The following is an 11,655-nucleotide window of genomic DNA, read 5'->3' as shown; positions in this document are numbered from 1 at the left end:
CATTTAACCTAGGTCATAGCAGCAGAGGATAAGGCAGCCATGGCTTTTAATTGTTTAACGAATAGAGCCCAATGTGAAGCATACTGAGGAGAAGTATCCTTCACTTCTTTGCAGAAACCTAAAGGGGGCATCATCTGCCAGTCCTATCATCTCAAAGCGTTCCAATTGAGGTTTTGGCTTGTTTAAAAGGATTTTTTTAAAACAATAAACTATTTGTCCGCTTTACGTAACACATACACCATATTTAAAAAACTTTATTTAATTTTTCACCTTCAAAATGTACGCTTACATGGTACTTGAAAGACATGCATTCTATGCATGCTAAACTGCAGAAGTGCTGCTGATGTAATATTGGTGGCCTCAACGGAATGTTCTTGTGCAGGAGTTGGCGACCTGTGGCAATAATAACATTGAAGTAAATAACAGTTATTAGTGTTGTGTGTGTTTCGAAAGATTATTATTATTCTTTCATCACTTCAATCACACCTTTGAGGCCTTTATCATATTCAAAAACATCAGAAGGGCAAAAAATTTCGATATTTTTGGGGCCGCCCCTTGAAGTGCTCCCTCTTGGGATATTTTTGCCTAGTTTCACCAATTGACTTGCTCTTGGATATGCTATACAAAAAAGTCTATCATGATATGCAAATGCGCCTAACTAGATTTTCCACCATTTTGAATTTTTCTCACGGAAGCTGGATGATATCTCCTTATTTAGCAAAGGGCTAATGGAGAAATGAAATTTGTAAGGGGTGTGTCCTATTAGTTAAATACTTATATCATCAAATGTATTTGGCCTGCCCTTCCCAAATCTCTACGATATGTTCACATTCTTGAGTTCTTGAACACACCCTGATTTTCTCAGAATATTTGAACATTAGGGGGCGCTGCAGTCATTCGCTTTTCCTTTTTTCCAATTTTGTTAATTCACACACATTTGATTCAGTGTGTGTCACAGCCACTTCAAAGTTTGACAAAACAATCCAAAAACCTTGGATGGATGGTTAAAATGAATACAAGAGTATTTTTCTTTTCATGCATGCATTTATTATCTAGTTAATTTTGTGTATTTTTTTCTTTTTATGTTATACGCAAATATGTTGCTACTGGTAGCCCAGTAAAACAATTAATTGAAATAAAATAAATAACATAAAATGTCACATTTCGGCAGGTTTAGATTGACTTGACAGTTGAGGTCTTTTGAGCGTCATCATGTCCTGCACGGTGAGTCACATTTCATTCTCTCACTGAATCACTCACTGACTCACTCAATCACTCAATCTTACGCGAACATGGACACATAAATGCTGCGCAAGAAAACCTCCACAGCAAATATATTTCATTACATTTGTTTAGTTTGTACATATTAACAAATTTAATTCCTCATTGTGTTTGGTCCAGAGTCTCTTCATCAAATCCATAACTCTATTTGGCAAAAGTTTAAGACTTTTTTCCCACTGGATGGTTTTGAAAATCTGGAAAGGATAAGTGAGAAAAATGTCCACAGATTTGAGGATGTCGTCATGATTAAGACACAGAGGACACTTCTGTCTTGCTGGCAGAGACTGAGGTCTCGTCCTCCACCATGCCGCCCATTCCAATAGTGGTCAGCATGCAGTTACGGAACTGAAAGTAAGAGCAAACAAGGCCACGTCAGAAACAACTTAGTTGTTTCAAGATTGAAAAGTTTAAAAAGCCAATACTAAAAACAAAACCATATGTTGAACCAACCTGTTTGTTCAACAGTACGTAGATAACAGGGTTATACAGAGCTGAGCTCTTTGCAAAGAAGGCGGGGATGGCTGCTGTCAGGGCTGAGAAGGGAGCTCCTTTGTTCAAGAAGATCCAACCGGCAAAACTGGCATATGGCACCCAAGCTACTAGGAAGCCAAAGACCATCAAGACGCACATGCGTGTCACTTCCCTCTCAGCTTTCTGGGTAGACTCTGATTCTTGCTGCTGGGCTGCGGCCTAAAGTGTTTAATGAAATGAATGATGAGTTCATTAGATTGGTTTGGCTACATATAGGAGTGTTTATCTGAATGTCAACAATAACATACTTTTTACTTACAGCTTTGACTGTCAGCACAAGGCTTCCATAAGTAAAGAAAATGATGAAGACGGGAGTAAAGAAGTGGACCACAAACATGTAGATGACGTATGATTCGTTGTTGAAGCCTGGAGCCAGAGTGTAGTAGTCAGGTCCACACGAGCACTGCATGCCCTCAGGAATGTACCTGTGTGAAGTTAAAGTAAAATGTGTATGCACGCATCCATGCTCTTATATTAACAGGTATTTACCCAGTGCATCTACAGGATCAAGAAAAACAGTTTGTTTTATACATATATATATATATATATATATATATATATATATATCATCTTTTGCAGGGAACTTTAAAATAGAAATTCACACTGAACTAAAACATGAGATCTAAAAGAATGTGCTTGTTACCTGGACCAGCCAAAAAGAGGGGGAGCAGCACATGCCATAGCCATGATCCAGGTGAAAAGGACTCCAGCTCCTGCATGAGTACCAGAGAACTTGAAGCTTCCCATGGGTTTGCAGACTACGATGTATCTTTCAACAGCAAGAACCACCAGGGACCAGAGAGCAACTTCACCTGTAGACAGAAAAGTCAAATGAATTCATGTGAAGCAACATGCTTTTTCAAATGCATTGAAGACACACTGAAGAATAAACTTCTTGATTCGCCTTTCTTACCTCCTAATGTGGCCATGAATCCCTCAAGAGCACACGCAAAGGCTCCGAGAATGAAGTAGCCATTGACAGCCGACGTGATGGTGATGGTGAATCCAAAGGCGCACATAATGAGCCCCGCCACAGCCAGGTTGACCAGGATGTAGTTGAGAGGTTGCCGGAGCTTCTTGTTCTGGGCTGTGACCAACAATGTCAGACCATTGATGGGAGTTCCGGTGCAGATCAGGAAGAACATGTAGAGAGCTAGAATCTTAAACATAATGGGATCGGCCAAATAATACTGCTGGTATTCAAAGGGACTTCTAACAACCCCGGTCCTGTTGGACATGGGGATGTAGAAGTTCTTGCCCTCTGTGCCATTGGGCTCGAGTCCTCCTTCCCAGGCCATCTTCTGCTAGAGCTTCAGTCAAAAGATAGTGGTGAAGTGTCCAAGGTCACTGTTGCCACGGCTTATGCGGTACTGGGTGTGGTTTTATACTTGCCCACGGTTATCCTTAAATTGGCAAAATTAGATTACAGGAGGATTGCAAGGAAATGTACAGCTCAAGCCTGATAGATAATAGACTTAAGGAAGTGCTAATTGAAGTGACGTTTCCACAATAAATATCAACTTGAGAACATAACCGGAAAATAATTACGATTTTAAAGTTAATAAATGAATACACTACGGGGATTTCCTTTTCATAACATACTGATGACAAATGAATAAACTGAAAATGTATTTATCCACCACGCAAGCTACATTGACATTCATGCAGAGAAACTTACGACAGTAAATATATCAATCATAATGCGTGTTGTGTTCAGACTTCTTTTCCTCAAATGAGTCCACCGCATGCGTTTCTCCCATCCACCAATAGGTTGTGATAAAACCTCCCTCCGTGGCAGTCCTGCAGTCACTATTGCAGGATTTATTTTTTTCAACAGAGCATGCTCAGTTGGTTGACCCCCACCTGTATTATAAGGCCTGAAGATGTCCTGTGCATCAAATTTGTTTTCAAATACCCCTCTGTATTTGTTGCAGAGGAAGGAGGGGCTCCGCTGTCTTCAGCTTGACATAAAACCCCAGAGCTGTAATGTATTTGTGTCTAAATGATTCATGTTGAATTTTTTCTTTACTGTTCTACTAGTCCAACCTTATAGTCAGATGCAAGTTTTGTCAAGGGTAACTAGTGGTGAGTTGGTCTTGTATTTTTGTAAGCACTGTTACCATTTTTCGCTCCAACAGTATTGCTGATGTTGTATGACATTGCATAATCCAATGTTATTCATACCCGCCAGAATAACCTGTTTTTGACCTACTCTGACTTAATTCTGACTTGTTTGACGTACCGTACTGTATTATGGCTATTTATTATTTATAAATAGGTTTCTTGTGTTTGACCCTCTGTAATAATTTGTGTTTTTTCTTTATTTTTACATTCTGATAACATGTTGTGGGAAACACAGTAGCACTCAAACGTTTAGACACAACAAGGATCAATGTGCGTACCTTCATACTTTCGATGTCTTCACAGTTGATCTGCAACGTATAAAAAAATAAACAAAATGAATGAGGAGGTGTGTCCAAAGTTTTGACTGATACTGTATGTGAGAACGAATGAATGAACGTTTTCTGTGTTCTCTTTTTTGCTGGCTTTAGAGTGGATTATGCCAGTCCTAGTTCTAATTTCCTGATCACAAAGCCGTCTATCCCACCTGTCTTCAGTCAGGTCTGGAGCCAATGACTCAAACATCCGCTTTGTCGAGGCCAATTACAGGTAAGAGATGGTATACTTCAGTGTAGCAAATAATCCTCAGGTATATATAGGACAGAGCTTTTTTAATTGTATTTTCTCTTATTTGTAATGTAAATGTGTTTGTGTGGTATTTCAAAAATATAAGAATTGAAAATGTGCCAATTCCCTCTTTGTCACGGTTTGGGTTAATGTCTGGTTTTATTTTGTAGTTTCTTGCCTCTGTTCTCCCCGGGTCATGTCACTTCCTGCCTTGTCCTGTCCTCCTCTGTGATTGTCTGTCATGTCATGATTGTTTCCACCTGTGTCCAATCACCGGCACCTCCCTAGTGTATTTAAGCCATGTGTGTCTGTTGTCACTTGTCGCGTCATTGACTTTTGTCACGCATGTCCCTGCCTCTCGTTCCGCCTGCCTCTCGTTCCGCCTGCCTCTCGTTCCGCCTGCCTCTCGTTCCTGCCTGCCTTTTTTCCCCCAGTTCCTGTGTGTGTTTTTTCCCATTGGCCTTTGCTTTGTTTTGCCTTTTGACTATTAAAGTCTTTTTGTGTTTGAACTCTGCATTTGAGTCCTGCCTTCCCACGCACCTCTTACACTCTTATTTTCTATTAATTATAAATGTGACGTACACAATTACATTCCACAGGCTGGTTTCTTCAAGGTCATTAAACTAAAGGAAATCAATGTTTATCTATGTAGACATCATGCTGCATCAATCTAACTTTCCCTTTCCCTGTCTGTTTTTTGGGCTGCAGAGAATCCTTCCAGTCCACATTGAACACCTGATGGTAAACACACAAGTCCTCAAGCCGAACTGGTGAAAATACACGTTTTTGATCCTGATCTTCACGGAGACTTCACTGGGTTAAGTTTCCCTTTTTAGTCAAATCTGGACTCGCAGACTCATTACTCTTGATCAACTCAGGGCAAGCAGCTAATCATGTTTATTTGTGGGTTATCCGTATGGACTCATGCTGTTTCTTCAAAATCTCAACATTGCTTTGTGAGTATACTGTAAAGGTTATTATATCAGTTCAAGCTCTGTTTTACTCAATGTTAGTTTCTAACAATAAAGAGTGTAAACCGTACAGTAGTGAGAAGGACTGTAACTACAAAATGCATTTCCGGCTGAAAATGCGTCGGAAGGGTAAAAGCTGAAATGAATTTCAGAAACTGCTCAAAATACAGAAATGAAAAAAGCTGAAATAAATTCCAAACATTGCTGAAAATATAGACATGACAAAAGCTGAACAGAATTTTAAAAAATTGCTGAAATGGTAGAAGCTGAAAGGAATTTGAAAAAAAAAATACAGAAATAACAAAAGAAGAATTTTAAAAATGTATTGTTTGTAGTAATATTAGTAGTAGTATTAGTTATAGTTGTAATTATGGTCCTAGTTGTACTAGCGGTAGAAGAAGTAATAGTAGTTTTAGTACCCAAGTAAGTGGCTTTCTGTCATCTTCATGTAATAACATTGTTAACATTGGTGTGACTGAATTAATATAAATAACTTTCAAGTACCATCTGCTCAGACTGAAATATACAACTGTACAATTGTATTTTGACTCAACAGAAAATTAGCTAATTAACACATCTTATTATGATTCATTATTTTGTCTAAATGCAACGGGTGGATAACTGGACAGACCCTCTGGACAAATATCTAGGGGCCCCTCTTGCCTTCACCTACAAAATGTCAAAAAGACAGGTTCCAACCGGAAAGAGAACCAAAAAGAAAAAACAATAAAACGATTACAAAATGTAAAAATATACTCAACAACATTAAAATATGAAACAAATAAAAGCTAACAAAGAGAACTTAAAGATGGATACATTGTTACTTTTACTTTTACTAACTACAAACATACCCAACATGACTTCAAGGAGATAGAAAATGACTACTAAGACAGTCACAATATCTACAAAATTATATAAACCATCAAAATGAACCACTTTTAGACACAACATGACTACAACGAGTTATAAACTGACCACAGAAAGATAAAACCAAAGAGATGCAAGACTACAGGTTGAACTTCCTAAGCCAATTAGTCCCCATCTCTTGCACTTTACCTCAAGATGTGGATCTGAATCCGTGGACAGTCATTTTTTGGATTTGATAGAAATGACAACCCCAAAGCAGCTCATCTTCAGTATCGCCCAGCTGAGCTGACCACGATTTAGATGAGAGGTTGTTTGAGCTTGGTTCAGTAACAATGGAAGTCCAAGTTCAGCAAACTCATAACTAAGCAGAAATGTATGATGATCTACCAGATAAAACTGGGGTAGTCAAAAAGACTTCTCACACTTGCTGTTGGAAACAAGGCTGTAGAAGTTCTGATCCTTGATACCTTTAACATCTTCAATGTGTGGATGGTCATAATTACCTTGTTTGTGGATGTGCGCAATCTCCCGCCACTTAATTAAATTAGTTATACTTACTTAATTCTTATTAACGGCAGCAAACATTTAAGCGTCCTTCAATTAATCCTGGACCCATGCCATTCGAGGCACAAGCTAAGAGCTACAGCCCACAAGCAGAAACTACATTAAACCAGCGTTGACTATATCAAATGAACAAAGGAAACTGCAGGAACAAGCAAAAATCTAAAACATTAAACTGCCCTAAACTGGATGTATGCAATGAGCAGCTCATGATAGCAGGGAATTCAAAATGTTGGATCATCAGTAACATTGACATCCGTTATGGTGAACACATAAGGTTTTTGAGTGTCGATTTTTAGGAATAGGCTCCCCAATTGTATGTTCTGGTTCATGGATAATGATGCCGTGGCTTACTGAAAATAACAAATTAGAGAAATCAGTAACTGACATTTTCTTTCCAAACTGTGACAGAAAGCTTTTGCTGCATCACAGCCAGGTCACCTGAGGTGAGAAAATTAGGTCAACCCAATTGTGAGAACGACACAAACTTTACCTCCACATGAGGACAGCCAGTTAGAATGGTGTACTACTAGCTGAACAAATACACATGTAGGCATTAAACATAAAAAATTAAAGGACTTAATAAAATGCAAAATATTCAATAGTGAGCATCTTAAAAACAGTTTAGAAAGAAAAGGCTTATTAGGCTATTAGTTGACTATTAAGGACTTTTCCCCTGGTTCAGCACGTGCAAAGATCAAGTCCATTGCCATTGCATTGTCACATCAGGATGTTTAAGATAGGATCTAATGCTTTACCTAATCATAAAAGTATATAGACATTCAATTCCAGTTTTAATTAGCTTGTTCACATCAGGTTCACGGGATGGGGATGCAAGGCTGATACGTCAAACAATGGGGGGAATTTAACTGATTTCAATTCCTATTCCTAAATAGGTATTAGAAGAATTCTCTGGGTCATCTAAGGTGCAGCATATTACTTTGTGCCAGACTTCTATCCGGTGTTAAGATTAATTACTGTCCTCTTTCAATTTGTATCCTTTAATCCCATGTTGGCAACTTAATGATAGGGTTAGTAGTGAGGTATAAAAATCAGACTCTGCTGATCTGATCGTCTACTCTGACTGTCGAGTCCACTGCCACTCTTTGGTTCTCTTGGCGAATAAGCTGAAAAGGAAGACGGACTAGCAGAAGATGGCCTGGGAAGGAGGACTCGAGCCCAATGGCACAGAGGGCAACAACTTCTACATCCCCATGTCCAACAGGACCGGGGTTGTTAGAAGTCCCTATGAATACCAGCAGTATTATTTGGCCGATCCCATTATGTTTAAGATTCTAGCTCTCTACATGTTCTTCCTGGTCTGCACCGGAACTCCCATCAATGGTCTGACATTGTTGGTCACAGCCCAGAACAAGAAGCTCCGGCAACCTCTCAACTACATCCTGGTCAACCTGGCTGTGGCGGGGCTCATTATGTGCGCCTTTGGATTCACCATCACCATCACGTCGGCTGTCAATGGCTACTTCATTCTCGGAGCCTTTGCGTGTGCTCTTGAGGGATTCATGGCCACATTAGGAGGTAAGAAAGGCGAATCAAGAAGTTTATTCTTCAGTGTGTCTTCAATGCATTTGAAAAAGCATGTTGCTTCACATGAATTCATTTGACTTTTCTGTCTACAGGTGAAGTTGCTCTCTGGTCCCTGGTGGTTCTTGCTGTTGAAAGATACATCGTAGTCTGCAAACCCATGGGAAGCTTCAAGTTCTCTGGTACTCATGCAGGAGCTGGAGTCCTTTTCACCTGGATCATGGCTATGGCATGTGCTGCTCCCCCTCTTTTTGGCTGGTCCAGGTAACAAGCACATTCTTTTAAATCTCATATTTTAGTTCATTGTAAATTTCTATTTTAAGGTTCCCTGCAAAAGATGATATATATGATGATATATATATATATATATATATATATATATATCTCTATATCTATATATATAGATATATATATAAAACAAACTGTTTTTCTTGATCCTGTAGATGCACTGGGTAAATACCTGTTAATATAAGAGCATGGATGCGTGCATACACATTTTACTTTAACTTCACACAGGTACATTCCTGAGGGCATGCAGTGCTCGTGTGGACCTGACTACTACACTCTGGCTCCAGGCTTCAACAACGAATCATTCGTCATCTACATGTTTGTGGTCCACTTCTTTACTCCCGTCTTCATCATTTTCTTTACTTATGGAAGCCTTGTGCTGACAGTCAAAGCTGTAAGTAAAATGTATGTTATTGTTGACATTCAGATAAACACTCCTATATGTAGCCAAACCAATTTATTGAACTCATCATTGATTACATTAAACACTTTAGGCCGCAGCCCAGCAGCAAGAATCAGAGTCTACCCAGAAAGCTGAGAAGGAGGTGACACGCATGTGCATCTTGATGGTCTTTGGCTTCCTAGTAGCTTGGGTGCCATATGCCAGTTTTGCCGGTTGGATCTTCTTGAACAAAGGAGCTCCCTTCTCAGCCCTGACAGCAGCCATCCCCGCCTTCTTTGCAAAGAGCTCAGCTCTGTACAACCCTGTTATCTACGTACTGTTAAACAAACAGGTTGGTTCATAATAAAATTATCTTAAATTTTTCAGTGTTTTCCTTTAAACTCATCTTATTGCAAATGCATGCTTTTTTTATTCAAACCGTTGTTGTGTCCTTTTCAGTTCCGTAACTGCATGCTGAGCACTATTGGAATGGGCGGCATGGTGGAGGACGAGACCTCAGTCTCTGCCAGCAAGACAGAAGTGTCATCTGTGTCTTAAATATAGAGACATTTTTCATACACCTGGACATTTACTTTTTCTATTGTCTCTTTGGCATGGAATAATCCTGGCGGTGGACGGAGTGCAGTTCAGAGATGTCTGGACTATTTGACCAGTGATGAACGATTCCAGCAAAAAAAAAATCTCATATTTTATTTGAAGGATGAGGAAACCTGTCGATGTGATTACAAAGTCGTGAAAAAAATGGGAAGATCTATGAACAGATGTATATGGATCCTCACTTTGACTCCCTCTGTGGTTAGAGGCATAGCTTCCTCTGATATGTTTTAGTTATTGGGCACCACTGAATCTGCATTATGATATTCTTAAAGAACAATTGGTTTGATCAACAAATTAAAATATATTTCTTACATTAGGGGGAGCACTGTATTTTAAAAATGAGCAACTGTATGAAATTCTGATACTCGAAATTTTTGTCACTTGCTGAGGATGTCATCATGAACTGGAAACATTGTAAATATATACATGTAAATTAATATAGATAAATAAATGCATGCATCAATAAGTGTTGTCATATTGAGTTAATTTCACACAACAGGCCATACAAAGTGGCTGCCAATACTGTGTTGTTGTTTTTTCATGAGACAAATAACAAAACTATTGTGTTTATTAGGATTTAGATGGGTTTCACAAAACTAAAACTCAAACTAAACTGAAAAGTGTCTTGTTAACATCACATTGAGGTGACGGGATCACGGCGGTGTGGTAAATCTAGGTAGGGTTAATCCAATTAATGAATTAATTAAATACAAAATCAAGATTTGAACACGGGATGGGTTGCAGTAGACAACAGGTGAATTTCATATTTTATGTTAAATGCAAGAAATTGAATTATCCTAAAACAGATAAAGGAACAATTGAGATTAAATGATGGTGGTCAGATTAGATTTTGGTAACAATATGGGAATTAATATAAAAAACAAAATGTGACAAGGAGCTGACAAAGTCCAATCAAGTAAAAAAAGAAATAAAAGAAAACCCAAGTGCTCAGATTTTTTTTTAAATCCATCCATCTGCAAACCGCTTATCCTGCACTGAGGGTTGCGGGGGTTTGGAGTCTATCCCAGCCAACTTCAGGCAATAGACAGGGTACAGTGTGGATTGGTCAGCAGCCAATCACAGGGCTGACACAGAGACATACAACCATTCACACACACCTACAGGCATTTTAGAGTCCACAATGAACCTCATCCCCAGAGCATGTCTTTGGACTGTGGGAGGAAGCCGGAGAACCCAGAGAGAACCCACGCAGACACGGGGAGAACATGCAGACTCCAGAAAGGCCACTGGGCGGCATTGAACCCAGGACCTTCGTGCTGTGAGGCGACAGTGCTAACCACCGTGCCGCCTATTAGCTTAATGTTGAATACTGGGTTATCGTAGTAAATTAAAATGGTAGTAATATTGCAGCTCATTCAGTGATTTGATGACAATATGGAAATTCTAACTTTAATGGCGCAAATTAAAGAATAACATCATCGCTCAGACATTGGGGGTGATAGATATTATACTATTGCTACTATAAAAAATATAAGGGTATTAATAAATAGCCTTTCTTATCAGAAAATATTATGATGCATCGTTAAATTTAATTTCGGTTTCACTGAGATCGTAGCGTAAATACAAATTAAATAGGATAACAAAAGCAGTAGAACAGATGTGAGTATGAAAATTTAACAACTATACAATCTTTGTATATATATATTCATGCAGGGTGCACCTGTACTACAGAGGTAAACTGAAATGGTTTGTTAGTGGTCTTGATTTTCTCTCGCCTGTTTCCCGACTCAGACTGGAGCTTTAAAGAAGAGCATGTGGAAGGATCAAATGCAAGAAAAACACTGCACCTCCGTATGTGACCCGAATATTATTTTTTGACAGTATATTTTATAATAAGGTGATTCTACATAAATATTTGAAAAATGTAGGAAATCTTCAATTGTCTGGTATTGTGATAATATA

At 38.8% G+C, this 11,655-nt stretch overlaps 2 protein-coding genes across 2 annotated transcripts; one reads left to right on the top strand and one right to left on the bottom strand.

The window, feature by feature from the left end:
• Positions 1–1,024: 1,024 nt before the first annotated feature.
• Positions 1,025–3,299, bottom strand: LOC120835073 (green-sensitive opsin). Its single transcript, XM_040203617.2, has 5 exons — positions 2,726–3,299; positions 2,456–2,624; positions 2,072–2,237; positions 1,732–1,971; positions 1,025–1,626 (listed from the first exon to the last, which is right to left on the bottom strand). Exons 1-5 carry the CDS (start codon positions 3,108–3,110, stop codon positions 1,528–1,530), a joined length of 1,059 nt encoding a protein of 352 aa, XP_040059551.2. The 5' UTR covers positions 3,111–3,299; the 3' UTR covers positions 1,025–1,527.
• Positions 3,300–7,977: 4,678 nt separating this feature from the next.
• Positions 7,978–10,193, top strand: LOC120835729 (green-sensitive opsin-like). Its single transcript, XM_078091992.1, has 5 exons — positions 7,978–8,438; positions 8,540–8,708; positions 8,961–9,126; positions 9,227–9,466; positions 9,574–10,193. The coding sequence occupies exons 1-5, from the start codon at positions 8,054–8,056 to the stop codon at positions 9,670–9,672; spliced, it is 1,059 nt and encodes a 352-aa protein (XP_077948118.1). The 5' UTR covers positions 7,978–8,053; the 3' UTR covers positions 9,673–10,193.
• The last annotated feature ends 1,462 nt before the right edge of the window (positions 10,194–11,655 follow it).

Source organism: Gasterosteus aculeatus, chromosome 17, assembly GCF_964276395.1.
Source record: "Gasterosteus aculeatus chromosome 17, fGasAcu3.hap1.1, whole genome shotgun sequence".
Classification (NCBI taxonomy): domain Eukaryota; kingdom Metazoa; phylum Chordata; class Actinopteri; order Perciformes; family Gasterosteidae; genus Gasterosteus; species Gasterosteus aculeatus.
The sequence above is the reverse complement of the archived record's forward strand: the minus strand, read 5'-3'. Positions and strand labels throughout refer to the sequence as shown.

Coding starts and splice junctions, on each gene's coding strand:
- LOC120835073 (XM_040203617.2), bottom strand. CDS start 3,110: ATGGCCTGGGAAGGAGGACTCGAGCCCAATGGCACAGAGGGCAAGAAC. Junction 2,238..2,455: donor CCTCTTTTTGGCTGGTCCAG/GTAACAAGCACA, acceptor AACTTCACACAG/GTACATTCCTGAGGGCATGC. Junction 1,972..2,071: donor TTGTGCTGACAGTCAAAGCT/GTAAGTAAAAAG, acceptor TAAACACTTTAG/GCCGCAGCCCAGCAGCAAGA.
- LOC120835729 (XM_078091992.1), top strand. CDS start 8,054: ATGGCCTGGGAAGGAGGACTCGAGCCCAATGGCACAGAGGGCAACAAC. Junction 8,439..8,539: donor ATTCATGGCCACATTAGGAG/GTAAGAAAGGCG, acceptor TTCTGTCTACAG/GTGAAGTTGCTCTCTGGTCC. Junction 9,127..9,226: donor TTGTGCTGACAGTCAAAGCT/GTAAGTAAAATG, acceptor TAAACACTTTAG/GCCGCAGCCCAGCAGCAAGA.